The sequence below is a fragment of the Salminus brasiliensis genome, chromosome 15, assembly GCF_030463535.1.
Source record: "Salminus brasiliensis chromosome 15, fSalBra1.hap2, whole genome shotgun sequence".
NCBI classification, from domain to species: domain Eukaryota; kingdom Metazoa; phylum Chordata; class Actinopteri; order Characiformes; family Bryconidae; genus Salminus; species Salminus brasiliensis.
Genome location: NC_132892.1, coordinates 18,390,303 through 18,407,891, shown reverse-complemented (window position 1 = coordinate 18,407,891; position 17,589 = coordinate 18,390,303). Strand labels below are relative to the sequence as shown.

Below are 17,589 nucleotides of genomic sequence, written 5' to 3'. Positions count from 1 at the left end.
CACGTTACAGCTGTCCTACCCGTTTTCTTCAGTGATTCCATGACTTCAGTCTTGGTCTGGTTGTAGATTGTGGAGGATCTTGGAGATAGGAGGCTGCTGTAGCTCAGAGCTAACGTGCACAACATAGTGCAAAGGCCCTGCTTCTCAATGACTGAATATGGGCTTAAAATGCTTACTGAGACTAAGTTTGTAATTCACTTTGTCTCTCAGAGTTGGGCAAAGCTCCCTCCTAACTCAGAAAGGGTAAAGCGAACTTCAAACTCTGTTGCAACTTTTATTGCCATTGCTTCCATACACTAGCTTTTAATGCAGGTGGGATTTCTCGCTCTTCCATCTCGTGTCTTTGTTATGTGTGAACCACAGTCAATCAGTGCCCAGCCGCTGTTTGCATTCCATCAATGTTACATTATCAATTAACATTTAGAAAATCGATTTTTGACATTTCAATATCAACATAGAATTGTCCACGTCCGCATCGAGATTCATCTAAGAATGGATCTTTTTCCCCCAACCCTAATAGAAGTACTAAGGTTCTTGGTCTGTTTCCGTACAAGTCCAGGTGAACTCATAGAAAATGGTATAATTATGTGAATATATGCAGTCTGTTTTACCGTGTCCGGCTATGGAGATCTTTATGTCAGTTTTGTAGTGTAGTTTACAGTTTGCCCAGCAGTGATAACCTTCTCTAGGCCTTTACATAGATGAAGAGAAAAATGAATAATGCTGGAAATAAGGGTGTCTTAAATGAAAATATATCAAATAAAATAAATATCAAAGGTATTATTATTATTGTTATTATTATTATTATGCATTTTTTTTAACAATGCATTATCATTATGACCCACCTGCTTCTTTCTTTTCTAATAATTCTTCCCTTGCTTGCTCCTCCTGACCAGTACCACTACCTAACGACGTATTGTAACTGGTAACTTCCTGTCACCAGGCGAGGCAAGCTTTTCATCGAGTTGTCTTAAAGCATCTGGGCACATACAGAGACTAGTCAAAAACAGACAGTCATCACATCCTCCAGGGGTACTGGTTTTGGATGGTCCAAAACACAACCTGGTCCTTTCTCATCAGATGTCAAGTCAGATTAAAAAAATAACACTGGCATGTGGCACTGTGGCCGGAGCAATGTCCGTACACCATTTCTGTACAGTCAAGAGATCAGTGGTTCTATCCCTGCTCCAGACACTGGAAATCTAAGAGACAAGTGTCCGAAAGAGAAATCCTGTGGCTTGCTGGTCTCACAAGTTTTTAATACCTACTTATTTTTATGTACTACACTGACACCAATTAGCCCTAACATTAAAACCACTGACAGGTGAAGTGAAAAAATCTACAGTGGCTTCTGTCAAAGGGGCGAATATATTAGGCAGCAAGTGAACTCTCAGTTCTTGAAGTTGATGTGTTAAGTGGGCAAGCATACTTTGAGCCACCTCGGCATGAGCCAAACTGCGATGGCTAGATGACTGGGTCAGAACATCTCCAAAACATCAGGCATCTTGTGGGGGGTGTTCCTGATATGCAGTAGTTAGTACTTACCTACTGGTCAACCGATTACAGGGTAATGGGCACCCAATGCGCACCAAAGCCTCTGCGCAGTTTGAATGGGAACTTTAAGCAGTGTTTAAACAGATGAACAGAACAGATTCAGGAAAACTTGTAGTTAATCTGAGACATGATTAGGCGTGTGTCACAGACTGTATTTAGAAGTGGACAGTTCACTCGTTGGCTCCCATTGCGGCATTTTGAAGCCAAAATATGGCCAAAATAAAAGCTGACATCTACTGTGCAAGCACAAACAAAGACATATGGGAAACGAGGCTGCCTGACCCTGCCCGTACCCCAGGGCCGCTGAACCCCGGGACCGCTGGTCCCTTTTACCGGGACCACACGAAGCAAATGAACTTGACTTTTTGATTGTAACACATGGCTCAGTCAACTGCAGGGCAAATTTAGAAGTACATTAATATGCCATTTATTGTCTTAAAATACCTGTGCATTCAGACGGTCGATATTAGCAGCTTACCAGCTTGCCCACAGGTGGCAATCACCTTTTAACTACACCCTGTTACATATCACCAGATAGACCACTCCTGTAAAACATGCTAATTGTGAAGAAAAACACAAGGATGTTGGATTAGATGTTTAATTCTGCTTCGTTTGCTTACATGGGATTAAGCAGGGTTAAAAGTTAAAGTACTGCAGCCAGACACCAGAAAGGTGTATGAGATATTTCGTCTTCACTTTTCCAGCCGCTGTCGTTCAGTCCACTCTTTCATTTCACAAGGTTTATTGTAGAGAAAAAGCTTGTAGTTTTCTTCACAAAGCAAGACAATGCACAAAATAAGGTTCCTTTAAACACTTGCATGTGTGCTCTGTGGTCCCAATACGTTAACCAGTGTTAGAGCCTGTCCCCAAATATTCATCTCTTGGCTTCTAGTTACATAATAATTAAATATATGTTGAATATAATAATAATAATAATAATAATAATAATATATTATAATTTTGCATTATGCATATTTTTCTAGATACACCTGTGGTAAAGTTACATTTTGTTGAGGTAAACGTGACTAAAGCAAGCTGTCATCATCAGTCTAAAGCACTTGTTTGATATTCTGTAGCATACTCCAAACAAAGATTTGAGGTCAACTTTTTACTAAGGTTTCCGTCTCATGGCTCTTCAATGAAGACTGTTTGTGCAAGCAGCAATTCACAGTGGAAGAGTGCACCACCACTCTTACTCCAGGTAAAGCTTCCTGCATGTTCCTGGCAGCCATATGGTAGTTTCTAACCAGAATAATAGCAGTTCCCTTGGGCTTTCTTTGGGTTTTCTTTAGGCTTCTAGAACTCATACTGACCTCCACAGCTCCCCTGAACTGCCATTAGGCCTGTCACGATAATTACTTTTCTTTGGACAATATATTGTCTCAGAAATAATTGGTTAACAGGCTAAACTGTTATTTCGTAATAACATTAAGCACTATATAAAAAAAACAGACTGAAACACTCTTATTTCTTACAGCCTTCCCCTGCCTTGTTGGTGTCGTGATGGTGGGCATACTACTTTCATCACTTTCAGATCTTTAGACAGTTGTTCAGAGCACTATAGTTAGTCCAAAGGTTTGAAGAGTCAGAGAATTTATAAAGCTTGTAAATTTGATACAGCTGACAGTTCCTAATTCCTAATTCCTAAGTTAATATCCCAAATATTTACATGACCATTTATTTATTTATTTATTTATTTATTTATATGTGATGAAACTTTTAATTAGGATCTGCCAGAAATATTGCATTTGTGTTACTACTTCTCAATTTTAAAATGTGTCATTTGGCCAAGGGTGCCCAAACATTTGCACATAAAACACACATACATACACACACCTAACTCTGCAGGGTTGATTTAAACAGTCAAAAATATGCTTACATAATTTCTTAATAAGTTTATTATAGAGAAAAAGCTGGAAAAAGTTTTCTTCACTAAAAAACAAAACTGCACATAAATACAGCTCCTTTAAACACTTTGCATATAAAAGGGCTTCTATCAGTTAGGTGGTGTTGCAGTCTGCTGTGTTTTGGTCGATGGCTTTTTGTTGTTTTTCTTTTTGTTTTAAGATGAAAATCATTGTCAATGGATTATTAGAAAATTACACCACTGTAACTATTATATAACTGGTCAGATTAAGTTCAAAGCTTCTGGAGAATACTAATAATATTATCTGTTGGTGTGGCGCAACAGATAACACCACTACCTGCCACTGACGATTATCTGTTGGTGTGGCGCAACAGATAACACCACTACCTGCCACTGAGCTATCACACCATGTGGGAGACCAGGGTTCGATTCCCGGTCTGGGTGACTATGCTGCGCTACACCAATAAGAGTCCTTGGGCAAGACTCCTAACACTACATTGGCCCACCTGTGTAATATGGATAAGAGCGTCTGCTAAATGCCATAAATGTAAATGGAGAAAAAGAGAGTTTTTATACAGCATGATTATAAGAAATAAAGCAATTTCACAGCAAATACAACGAAGAAATTCTCAGTATAAGTTCAGTACACAAAAATCTGAAAGGGTGGGGGGTAATACACTGCAAAAGCCAAAGAAGTAGTTCTGTCTATGTTGAAATAGACTCTTGACTTTTTGTGCAAACAGAAACATCTACAGCTGGATGGAAACTTTTTATTCTTGTCCTTCTAGTTCGGTGCTCATGCGCTAGTTTTGCTTGGTATGTATGTTTGTATGGCAAACCATCAACCACATGAAACTACGCATGTTCACTGACTAAATAGTGCATTAACTGCACAGGCTTGGGGCAAATAGAAAATGCCATTCACAAAGTATCTATAAATAAGTGTCCTTAATTCCATATGAGTACAGTTTGAGTTTTTGAGGCTTTTTGGTGTACATTTAGGTAAGGGTTTTATGGTTTAAAAGTTTTGAGCATTTCTGTATTTACAGTCGATATATTCATATGGTTGGTGTCCAGCAATCACTCAATGTCATCAAGTTTAGTAAGACAGCTGAATGGCATTTTCTAAGCTAGTAAGTCATAGGTTAGATATTCTACATTAATAGTACAGGTTAATTAAGGGATCAGCTTTTTTTCAGTAATGCAAGTTGTTGAGTTGGACTGTACCATTGTAACTCTTAAGTACATTACTTAATAGCCGATTGTGTTAGCGACGTGGGGGGAGAGGCTGCATGTGGAGTGAATCGTAGGTGTCCTTAGTGGCTGCACTCAAACCCTGATACACACAGAGATAAAGAAATAATGATGAGCACAGTGATCCGGCCACTTGATAGTAATACACTGTTTATTATTTATATATTAGGTTACAGTGCCTATATAAAGTGCTCACCCCCTTTTGGAGGTGTCCCTCTTTTACCCCTTTGGTAATGGAATCATTTTTTATATTAAGTATTTACCCAAGAATCCTTTTACTGTCAAAGTGAAAACAGATTTATACAAAGTAAGGTCAAATAAATAAAAATATATAACGTAAAATAAGCACTAATATTCATGTAAAATAAGCACTAATATTCACATAAAATAAGCACTAATATTTACGTAAAATAAGCACTAATATTCATTCAATAGAGGTTACTGGTGCTAGCAGCCTCACCATTATATACAGTGATATATATTATAATAATAAGGAGATTACCTGAGTGCTTGTAGTATAAGACACCTGTCTGCAAGGTCCAGTCACTGGTTAATCAGTATTCCTGACTACAACCATTGAGACACCATGAAGACAGAAGAACAGCCCACACTCTCTGAGAAAAGCTCATTGAAGAGTGTAAGTCTGGGGATGGACTGGGATGAACATCCGCTGGAGTTCAGTTAAATCCATCATGAAGAAATGGAAGGAATATGGCACATGTGTAAATCTGCCTAGAGCAGCCCACTGTCCTCACACACTGAGCGGCCGTGCCAGAAAGAGACTAGTGAGGAAGGCCACAGAGACACTCGGGCTACTCTGAAGCAGTTAAACTGATGCTTCGTGGTGGGGACGGTGATGTGCACTCACTTTTAAAGGCCTTAAATAGTTATAATATAATATGCAGTCACTTATTTTATATTACATTTTATGTATCTTTATGATTTACTTATCATTATGATCATGATTCCATTTATTAAAGCAATAAAAGAGGAAACCTCCAAGGAGGTGAATACTTTTCATAAGCACTGTTTAAATGCTTCACAGTACTGCAGTATTCTGCTTATAATATAAGGTGTATTAGTGTGTATTAGTGTTACCGTACTAAGAATGTTTAAATTACTCACCTGGTACACCTGATCATTTCGGCCACGCTGTGGAAAGATACACAATACAAAAATCATCATTTTTTTTCTTTCTTTCTTTTTCTTTTTTGCCCCAAACCCCACCCACCTGTTCTAGTGCCATTTCATCATGTTCTACTTCCTGAGTCTTATTTCAACAAATTACCCCAGAAAGCTGAAGCCTGTGAAATTTCAAAAGTACTTCAACAAAACTCACATCTTTCTTCACGGTGATCTCTTTGTATGTGTCGTCTGTTTTCTTCTGCAGACGCTGTAAATGATGACAGATCATCTCATAAATCATCCAGCTTAAAGAATGACCCCATCAGCCCCTCAACCAGTCTTATTAGCCGTCAGCACGTGGTGCTTCCACTCTCATTGCTGCTGTTGCACAACTCTTTCACACTCCTGCTTGCTGTTAGTGAGAGGAGCTCCTTACCGTATATGTGTCTTCCGTCTCCCTGCGACCCTGTACACAGTTAGACAAACATTGAGTCAACGTATGAAAGGCTTTATTTTGGAGCTTATAACCTGGGTGTAACTAAGGGCAGTAATGTAACCAATGAATGCACTACTGCTGCACTACTCTCAGACGACAGTCAGTATTAGTAGGCTCACAGCACTCAAGATGAAAGTGTTTGGTCGAGCAGTTCAGCCATTGCTTACCCGACGGGCTCGTCCTTTCTCAGCATCTCCCTGCCTCAATTCATCGTAGGTTGACAGCCCACCCCTTAGACCCTTGGTTAAGAAAGAAAAAAACATGAATTAATTAACTAATTAATTCATTCATTTAAAAACATAATAAAATAATCAACAGAAACTTTCTTCTACTTCCCGCCACTGTTCACAGTTTTATTGAGTATTGTCTTTTTCTGCATTTTAATTAATTTATTTATTCATTTAATTAATTTATTTATTTTCAAATCAACCTTCATTGAAATTTTGTAAATGCCAAGCCGAAAACACTTACTTCATACTCCGACTCCTTCTGTATTTTGCCTTTGGGTTTGCAGCACTAGTTACAGAAGACAAAATGACACACACATACACACACACACACAATTATAGAATCATCATACACTTCAACACTTGGCAAATTCAGCCTTTTTCTAGAACATCATCTAAAAGAGTATCTAAATATCCTCTGATGTGTGACACAGTAAGGTAAATGCTAGCTGTTGTAACAGAGGAATGGAACAGCTTGCTATTGTCCTCTTGTGGGCTAATATTCGTTTATGTTTCTTCACCAAAGTAATGACAGTAAAGAGTCAGCACACTGAGCACTGCATCAGTGCAGGAGTGAATCTTACTTTCTCGCGCAGATACAGGGCCGTGATCAAAACGCCGTAGATTAACAGGAACAAATCTAAGAAGTAGCAGAATTTTGGGTCGTACAGTACAGATGCCTCTGTTTGAGAGAGAGAGAGAGAGAGAGAGAGAGAGAGAGAGAGAGCGAGCGTGTTATTGTGATATTATTTTAGCAATATCAGCATTAATCACAGGACTGACTGTAAAATCTGAATCAGCCAGTTAATCGATACAATAGAAGTAATGTTATGCCAGTCAAATCACATATATGACTATATATATATATATACACACTATGAATATGAACTGGGATTTTGGCAGTATGAGATGACAGTGTATTGGATCTTTATGGTCTTGTTATGTCTGCATTGTCGCTGTCAGAACAAAAGCTCCAAAATTATTATACCATTATAAGAAGGGGGGGGGGGGCGCTTCTCTCTACATAAACCTTACAAAAGTGTTGATCTGTCAGTGAAAAAAAATAAATTAATAAATGAAATATTATATTAATTTTATTATATATATATATTATAAAAAGCAAAGCTTTGTTTACTTTATTTTATTTTCCTTTACAGTTACGATTTCAGAGATGTGAGGTGTGCACAACAGTAACAACTTATTTTATATAATTATGCATGTGTGTGTGTGTGTGTGTGTGTGTGTGTGTGTACAGATATATAGATATATAGATATATGGATACACAGATACACACACATATATTAGAACAGATGCAGGTAAACATAAATATAGTAAAAGGTAATACGAATTTCTCATTCTGAAGAAAGTGGTTGAGATCTTGTGAGCTAGTCTGAAGAACAAAGCTTGGTTCAGGTTTCTTCTCGTCGCCCCCAGCAGCCAGCACAGCGTAGATGCGTTTAATTCCAGCAGCAGCAGCAGCAGCTCACCTGATTTACCATCATTAAGCCCTGATTTACCAAACCAGGTGTTGGAGGAGAACTCTAAATAATACTAGACTCCATGAGGAGAACTTTGGAGACATTTTAATGAACACAGTGATGGAGAAACACCGCTTTTAGTAGGAATGGTGATTGTTTTAATCTCAGTGTTTTACTGAGGAAATAAACACTTCCTGCCCAGTTTTATAGATATACAAGAGGCCTTCGAGCTTTAAGTAAGGCTGGACACAACCCGCTGTCCTTTAAGATCCACAGAGGACAAGTGTCCAGAACCTGGAACTGAAGTGGTGGAATGAACTTCCCCTTCGCTCACTGTCTTCAAGTGCAGACTGAAGACCCCTCTGTTCCAAGAAGCCTTGGGCAAAGTGTAGTGTATGTAGAGTATTGTGTATTAATAGGATTTAAGCTTAGAGGGATCTTTTGGATCCTAGTTTAAATAAACTAGCTAAAGGGTATTTTCTGAGTAGCAGATGCACAAAAGCGCTTCACTGTTGAAATGTGTGTGTGTGTGTCTGTAGGTGTGTATAAATATAAATATACACACACACACACATTTCAACAGTGAAGCGCACACTCTCTTATGGAAAGTTTTAGGTGTACCCTTGGTCAAATGACATGTGTAAGGTAACATCCTCTACAGAGATCCGTCTTCTGCACATTCTAAAGCACAATTACTGTTGATATTATTGATATGTTCTTCTGCCAAAATGTTAAATTCAAAAAAATGAGCTGAAAGTGTGTTTAAAATATGCAGAAAATGGTAATACTCAGGTTGAATTAATTTATTTTCACTTAAAAAAAGCAACACAATGTTTTGGACCTTTAACAGAAGACAAGTGTGTGTAATGTGTGTGTGATTATATATGTATATTATTGAGAGTGTAATTATCTAGTTGGGAAAAACAAGTGTTCAACCCAACCCAAGCCATGTTGCTGAAATGCAAGACTGTCGTACATCATCATAGACATCATGGTAAATGCAGAATACTGTGCGAATTGACCTCACTGTAAAAGTAGTAGTTAAGTAGTTAAGCTTTCTCCAGCTTCACTTAGTACCCAAGATACACCAGCAACAGTATACTAACCCAGCTCCTCAAAATGAGCAAAACTGCACAGCGTTAGGTCCAAACTTTAAACCAAAACCCAAAGTGCAACTAAAGGCCATTTTCATCAACCCTGTGAGTACATGCAGACTTCAACCCCTGATCCGCTGTACAGCGAAACACTCGCACAGACACACTCACACTCAGACAAGGTGCAGCACAGTGAGCGCTGTGTGTGATCCAGTATGCCGTTTTGCGGTTGGCGAGACTCGCAGAGTTTCTAGTTCAGTGGTTTCCTCAGCTGCAGCTCATGATGAGCCCAGAAGGTAACGTGGTGTAACTGACTGTGTGCATGAGAGAGAGAGAGAGAGAGAGAGAGAGAGAGAGAGAGAGGGAGGAGGAGGAAGAATACTCATGTGGGCCATATTTATGTTATACTCCTACACACACAGACTGATTTCTGAAATGATAACAGAGGTGCATATGCATATAAAAGGGTCTTTGAAAGGTGTGACTGTCTTCTCATCTTCAGATAAACATCTTGTGCAGTTATTAATACAGTTAATGATGCAATCATTCTTCAAGTGCTTGTTTTTCTGACAATTAAAGTCTGGGGTTTTTTTCCACAGTACTTACGTAAGCTTTACGTTTAAATATATATATATATGTGTGTGTATATATATATATATATATATACACATACACACACCATAACACAGGTATTACTGTAATTATGTTATGCAATTAGTGCTTTTGTGATCTGTGTTGAAGCTTTTTACAGTGGTTAGTGTCATTTCAGTTCTCAGGATTCTTCCAGGCCAATGATAAGGTTATTTTTACCAGAAGATAAACCATAAATGTACAGACTTTAGCTCCAACGGTTTCTTAGCACGTCGAGATGCCTGATTTAGTTCATCAAGATGCATCAGATTATTTGAGCCTGAGGTGGTGAAGTAGGTTGGAAAGTGAAGTAAACAGATCAGCAGCGTAGGCCAACCTTCATGTGAAGTCTGCAAAGGCCACTAGTAAAGGTGGGATCACAATTTACCAGCTTTACCTTGACATTTTCACTAAAGTTAATTGCCAATTGGCCAGTTTCAGGGTCTTTAAGGAGACCTCTTGTTGATTTAATTCACTGCATTGTGTTACTTACAGAGCTGTGTAAGTGTTTTGTTAATCAGTAATAAATAACAAAAAAGTAGCAACATGTAAATGTGATAGAATATAGAGATCTACAGAATGTCTGGTAATCTGGTAATCCAAATATCTGCATGCCTCTCTCTTTTAAACTGTGGAGTTCTTTTATCATATGAGATTATCACAGTTACACCTTGCAAAGACCTTGCGTCTTCAAAAGCTCACTGTCCATGAAATTGTGGCTTAGTGACTAAGATTTCAATAATGTGAAAAAGTGAAAAATGTTTTCTGCAACGGCAACAAAATGCAGGATACTAATAGGAAAATGATATGCGAAGAAGTTATTCATCTGGCCCTGAATGTTAATTTGTCTAAAAAAAGTATAAAGATAAAAATGTGGTTTTATGTGGAAGGGTGTTAGCTTAATTTCCAAAGCTGTAATCGAGAAGGCCCACTCTTTACAGCTACTTTCTAGTACCTATCTACCTATCTAATCGATCCTTCATTAAAGTAAATCAACTGAGCTGAACGAATCCATACAGTGGCTAAAGCTCACAACTTTAGTCAACAACCTGTTCTTCTAAGCAACACACCAATAACTTCACTGTAAAATATGAGGAATACCTTAAAGAAATGTTCATGGCTAACCGCTGCCCAAGAAGAAGGCACAGGAAAGCTTTTCTAATAAACAAAAAGCTTGTTAGAATAAATTCAACATTACACAGTCCAACTTTTTTTCTTAAACTAATTGTCTTAAAATTGACCATTTTCGTTTTATTAATAAACTCTGTTTCAAGGGAAGTATAAGGGATCTGCAGAAGCAAGTAGCCACATCCACTCACGGGCCTCTGTGGTTTCCGTTTGAAAATGTTTTCCGTGAAAAGCTGATTCTCTCTGCGATAGGCCTGACTACATTCCCTTGAACTGATAAACTTCCTCATGGTACCAGTTCAAAAACAAGACACTGTTACTGTCTCATAACCTCCTGATCACCTAATTTGAGAACACCACAAGATTAAACTTAGCATCAACTCTGGCCTGTAGCTTTGACTGATTGTCTTTGCTTCCCATTGCTCTTAATTGTGTAGGCTGTGGTCAAGTCTAAACTTCCCTTTCAGCCTACCACAGAGGTGCACTGCTGTGGTTACCCCTCTCCTCTCATGAGCAGCCATTAGGTGAAGCCCACTGCAGAGAAGGTTCGTGCACAGTGGGTGGCTAAACTTAGTGTGGCAACATAAGGTTCGCAACAATTGATAGTGAAGGCAGCTGACAGAGGTTAATTACCTACAGGTCATCAGTATTAAAAACCTTTCACACATGAGAAAATATGAACTTATTGATAATCTACTTTAGACTTTAGAAGTTAATGTAAAATAGTGATTTCAAAGTAATTTGGAGCATTTCTATTGGTCTATTCATCTGGAATTATGTACACAGTGTACAGAGCAGCTATAGAGTTCGAACCATGAAGAAAACAAAAATGGAGATACATGATTTTAGTTGGACAGCAGCGATATGCAACAAATATTTATATATTTAGTGTGTGTGTGTGTGTTTTTATGTATATGTGTGTATGTTTGTGTGTGTGTAAATTCATTGACAGAAGAAAACCTTGTGTTTTCAAGAATTAGAAATCCTCCCCGATTTTGACATAAGTACATTTGCACCATGGAATTTGGCATTAAAAAAACCTGATATATGCTATACCTCCACCCCCAAAACAACATTTAGGAAAGTACTGTTTTTGTTTTGTTTTTTAGCAAACATTAGTTTGAACTGCGACAGAAAGCATTTCCGAGAACCACCATAACTTGTTAGCTTGTTATTTAATATTACTATTCATTTGTGATTTTGTTTTGCATCGCTTTTGGATGAGGCTTAAATCCACTAAAGATGACAAACCAGTTGTTTTGCCAACTTTGTATATTTGAGTGTTTGCCCCACAAGTTAAATCTTAGTCTGTTATAAAATTAATATTTCATATTTAATGGCGTAGGTACGATGGAGTGTTTTTTGTTTACTTTGCTTCGTCACAATTAAGTACCATCATTAGCTAATTATGAAGCTTGCAGTGAGACGATTTGGGTATGTCAGATAGACTGAACTGGGTGCCAATCCCAATTGTTGTATTAAAGCTCAAGGCTTCCCGATGTTTCTACATGTTTCAGAATTAACTAAACTCAAGTCATGATGTTGAAATATTTTCTATATATAATAATATTTTCAGGTCTTCAGTAGCACACAATTTCAAGACTTGATTAGAATGCATAATTCTTAAAGCAATAAGTTGTATACTTAAATATGGTGCATGTACTTTTACAAAACTGTGCTTTGTTGCTTTCCAAGATAATTTGTTTAAAGAACTACACCAAAAGAGCATTTGAGAAGTAAAAAGAAAAAGTTATTAATAAAAAAAATAAATCTATTTCCCCAACTATCTTCATACTTTTCTTTTTTAAGCTGTAAACTTCTTTCATGTCACATCTTGTACAAAAGTACTGTGCAAGTTTCACTGCGATAACACCAAATACATTTACCGGCTTCATATCAAACTAATACCTACAGACGAGATCCTTCATTTCATCTTGTTCTACTTGTTCCGTCCCACCCAGAGTTTCATTAGTCAGTGAAAACAAAAACTGAAATAAATGGCTAAGCAATGCCCTCAAAATAGAGCATGCATGTTGCCAAAAAACAAAAGGCCCTGAAAACCGCATAACAAGAAATACACAAAGCCTTGCACTGAATGACAAAAAAGTTTAGCAGAAAACAAAAAATAATTGAAATCACTGAAAAACATTAATGTGGAACTTTTAACAAAATGTTTTTTTTCAAAAACGCAAACAAACAAACATACCTTACTTCAAACGAAGTTGAGTAGCTAGCTTCGTGTTTGGTGTCTGAAGTTTGCTTGATGTGTAGTGTCTGAAGGTTGTTACTGGAGCTTCGAGGCTGATGTACAATCTTTTTAAAAAAGAGGGTTCTTCAATGATTCTTTAGTAAAGTCAATGGTTCTGTATAAAACATGACAACTTTAAGAATTATTTATGGTGTTAAATGGTTCTTCGTCTGGCTAAACTGTTCGGATACAAAAATACCATTTTAAAACAAAATGGTTGCTTAATATTCCTTTTTATGTTTAGAGTGTAGCTAAAGGTTTGTTTGATCATCCTCGTAGCTCCAGCGTAAAACTAACGAAAAAAAGCATCCTGGCCTACGCCCTTTATTTTCAAAAAGAAAAATTGTAAATTGTATATAACAATAATAATAAACAAACACTGATCTATAAGAGTCTGTGTCCTCATTACACATTCAGATCAGCTTACAGAAAAACAGAAGTAGAGAAGCGAGGTTAATTTATAAAGAAGCCTCCGTCATTAAAACGTGGGGCGGCTTCTTCAGATCATGTAATTAGCGGCAAGAAATGTATGCTTTCTTGCTGTTCACCTACAACTAGTCACAGTGTACTCTTAGAAATAGAGGTGCTACAAATGGTTCTTTGAGTGATGCCATAGAAGAACCTCTTTTGGTTCCATAAAGAACCATGTTTTTCATAGAGATGTGTAAGTGTGAAGAACCTTTAAAAAGCCAAAATAAAACCTCTTCATGTGAAGATTCATCAATTTAAAGCTCACATCTTTATGGAACCAATAGTGGTTCTTTTATAGCATCACTCAAAGAACCATTTGTACAGACAGTCATGCACAATTCAGCCACCATTGCTTAAAACAGCAGAACCTCACTGTAGAAAATGTAAAGTATAGTTGATGTAATTACGTACAGGGCTTTTGGATTTGTATTAGTACCAGAATTGAATGACTGATAGCTTGTCAATGTATGAAACAAAGTGATCTAGTGTGAAGAATGTAATCAGCAAAACCTAGAATTACACTTAATCTAAAGGGAAGTTAGAGCGGTTACCCCTTTTTGTTTTTTTGTTAGTAACCTAATTTTAAGATTCTGTTTAGCATTCTGCGAAGTTTCGAAACACTCACTCTGGGGGTGTTTTATTGAAAAGCCAAAAAAAAAAAAAAAAAAAAAATGACTGTCACTGACTGTAAACTGACATTGAAGCGCCTACATGTAAAATGCCATTTTCCTAAACATCAGCAGTTTAGAGTCATACATGGAAATTAAGTAACACTTAGGTATATGTTTTGTTTTGCTGTAATGGGTTAACACTCTCATAACAGTGGTGCACAATAGCACTGTGACTAACATTAGGTTCTACTTCTGAAGTCCTCTTTAACACTGATTATTATTAGTCCACTAATAACACTGTACAGTTAAAGCAACCAATAAAATAAAAAAAACTCTCAGGAAAAGAAAAATAAACAATGAAGGAAACGCTGGTTTACATCCTTAGCCTTGTTCATCTATAGCTTGCAGATTGCAGCCTAACTAGAAATTTACTCTATGAAAGGTCATGGAAAAGTTTGAATTAGATTCTGTCATTTATTTTTAGGTCATACCAACACCAAACATTTAACCACTTTCCTCCCCTCCCTGATAAGGTTTCTCTCCACACATTATCGTGCTACCATATTCTGACAAGAACACCTGTACCCACGTTCATCCCTGTTTACCATTTGTTAGATTTCATGTTGCTTTTGAAACTGACGAGTAGTAATAGGAAGGCCGTATTACTGTTTTTTAAACTCAGAGTCAACCTCAATGGCAATATGTTATTTATCTGTTATTTCCATCATTCTTGCAAGTACAAAACACACACACACACACACACACACACACACACACACACACACACACACACACACACACACACACACACACACACACACACTACTGGAACAAAACACAGAAATAAACACTGAGTGGAAACATCTCTTATCTATTCGAGCTTTCTGTAAATCACATGTAAAAGTGGGAGAGGTGCGCACCTTTTTGAAACCTGTAAACGTGTTTACCATGTGAGAGAGATGCCGCTCTTTTAAGATGAGTAGTAGCATCAGCTCTGGGGCAGCTTTATTCATGGTTGCAAATGGAAAGTGCCCTCCTACTCAGAGTTCCTCTGAGAGGTAATGAGAGAGTTTACATTTCTTCTTCCTCAAGACTGATCCAGGAGCAGACGCTTTGACCTTCATCCTAACCTCAGCCATTACTGAGAAATTGCAAGACTGAGCTCAGATAAGCAGAAAAGAGAAACTCCAGCCAGCGCTAAAGACTAGACCTTTTCAGTACATTTTCTGCTGTGCTTGCCAGATCGTTGAATAACACGGAGTCCCAGCAATGACGCAGTTGTGAGTGTAGAGAATAAATGACTCTCAGACTCTTTCGCTTGCTAAATTGCTAATAAGTCATTGGATTATGAACTGTAGGATTTTTTTACAGCACTGCAAAATAAGATTGGATTTTTCCTCCCATTGTTCCAATGAAAGTAATGTCACAATAAATGCCCTCTAATTGAGTTTTAAAGGAATGTTTGATTTGTGGATTTCATTTACTAAGCTTTACATCAGGCTGAAAAGACTGCAGTTCAAAATTCATACACGCAACAGCTAGAATAGTGTACAATAAATATCAGCATTTTTATATTTACAGAACTGTTGGTGACACTTTCAGCTCAGCTGAATTTGTTTATTTCGCCAAGATACATCAAGACCACAATACTTTTAAAACTGTACAATGAGGACGTCATATTTCATTTGCGATTTGAGAACTTAAATAAAGAATCTCACAGATTTTGTGTTCTTCTGGTGCTCTGAAGATTCAATTAAAAGAGTATTAAAAATATATTTGTTCATATCGAAACTTAAGAGAATGCAGTTTTCAGGGATTTTCAGCAGTTTTGACAGGGCCAGTTTAACAAGAATAATGCAAAAAAAAAAACAACAAGCTTGAAACTGATTGTTTAATCTGTGTTGTCTTACAGCTTTTACACAATGTTTATGAATTTATGTACATGAATTTATATGACATTAAAAATGATTGTCTTGAGAAATGTGGTTAAGTAAACCCAATCACGTTATTTCTCTCATGTTAAATATGAAATAATTAACATAAAAAAGTAAAAGTAATTACTGTAAAAGTAAATACTGAAAAATTATATTTCTTTAAAATGTATTTTCAAAAAACAAATATTGCGCCCTGTGGACAACTAAATGTTCCCCACCAATCTCAGTATTTTTCATTCAAAATCATTACATGAACCAGTACATGAACAGAAATGGCTTTAATAATACTATGCAAATTACATATCTTGCAAAATCACCTACACTTGAAGATGTTTTTAAAAAACACAGTTGTCTTCAACTGCAAATTCTACACTGCCAGAAATTCTACACTGCCAGAAATTGTGCAGAATTTGCCTGCATTTCCAAGCAAATTCACAAACCACATAAAAACAGTTAAGGCCCTCACCCAAAATGGCCTAAAATAGTAAAAAGGGGTTAAAGTTCTTACTCAAACACAAATTACCAACTAAACCATCATCTATGATCAGAGATAAACAAAAACTTTTAAAAAAATAATGAAAAAAGAACTTTTTGAGAACCAGTTGCTGCTCTCATCAGTCTGACTACATATTCTGTCTAAAAACGGCTAAACAGGGGCTGGCTTAATCTCAGCAAACATGGCTGCCTCGAGCTACGTGATGAAGATCGGAGAACGGATGCTCTTATCATGCATTCAGTGCTCCAGACCTACCTAAACCCCAATCCTCTTTCACAGTGCTCTTCGGTAGTCCACTCATTATCCCGAACTCATTTCCTCCAAAAGCTGGAAATTAATTTTACAAACGAGCAACGTCTAGGATGTAATGAGAAAAAGAAAAAGGTCAAGTCTTACCTGCAGGAGGGACCACAATGATCAAGAGCACCAATGCGCCCGTCTTCTGGAGCTCCATACTTCCTTGCTAAGCAATCTCAAAGTTATCTGTAGCCTCAGTCTATTGGTTACCCCGGACAGAGATTCTACCACAAACGGTCCTACCAAGGTAGGTCCAAGCTTAGACGTTCAGGCGGTGCTGGGGTATAAGCGAGCGGTGCTGAAAGGCCTCTATATGCAGCTGTGCTGCGGGGTTCAGTGACGCTACAGCTTCTTTGAAGCTCTGAGTTTTCTCTGCTGACAGGAAGTGGCTCCTCTGAGCTCCACCTGGTGATGCAGACAGCCCACCTACCTCTGTGACATGGCTGCTGCTGCTTAAGACTGAAGTTTTGCGGCCTGCTTTCAGCAATCGCCTGTTCGGGTGCGATTGTTTGGTGGGGTGGCAGAAGAGTCATGACACTGTGAAAAGAACAAACCAGGGGTCTCCCTGCTGAACTCGCTGAAGACCTTTGTTCTTTGCTTTTTGTGGAGTTGAAAAAAGCGAACCCTTCAGCACTCCCCAAAAACAACGTAAAACATGGTTCCTGTGACACTTTACAT

At 37.7% G+C, this 17,589-nt stretch overlaps 1 protein-coding gene across 1 annotated transcript; it reads right to left on the bottom strand.

Annotated features, from left to right (window-relative positions):
• Positions 1 to 3,434: 3,434 nt before the first annotated feature.
• Positions 3,435 to 17,578, bottom strand: cd247 (CD247 molecule). The gene is made up of 8 exons (XM_072656894.1): positions 17,011 to 17,578; positions 7,108 to 7,205; positions 6,768 to 6,812; positions 6,464 to 6,535; positions 6,237 to 6,266; positions 6,015 to 6,068; positions 5,801 to 5,827; positions 3,435 to 4,757 (listed from the first exon to the last, which is right to left on the bottom strand). The coding sequence occupies exons 1-8, from the start codon at positions 17,066 to 17,068 to the stop codon at positions 4,689 to 4,691; spliced, it is 453 nt and encodes a 150-aa protein (XP_072512995.1). The 5' UTR covers positions 17,069 to 17,578; the 3' UTR covers positions 3,435 to 4,688.
• Positions 17,579 to 17,589: the final 11 nt, after the last annotated feature.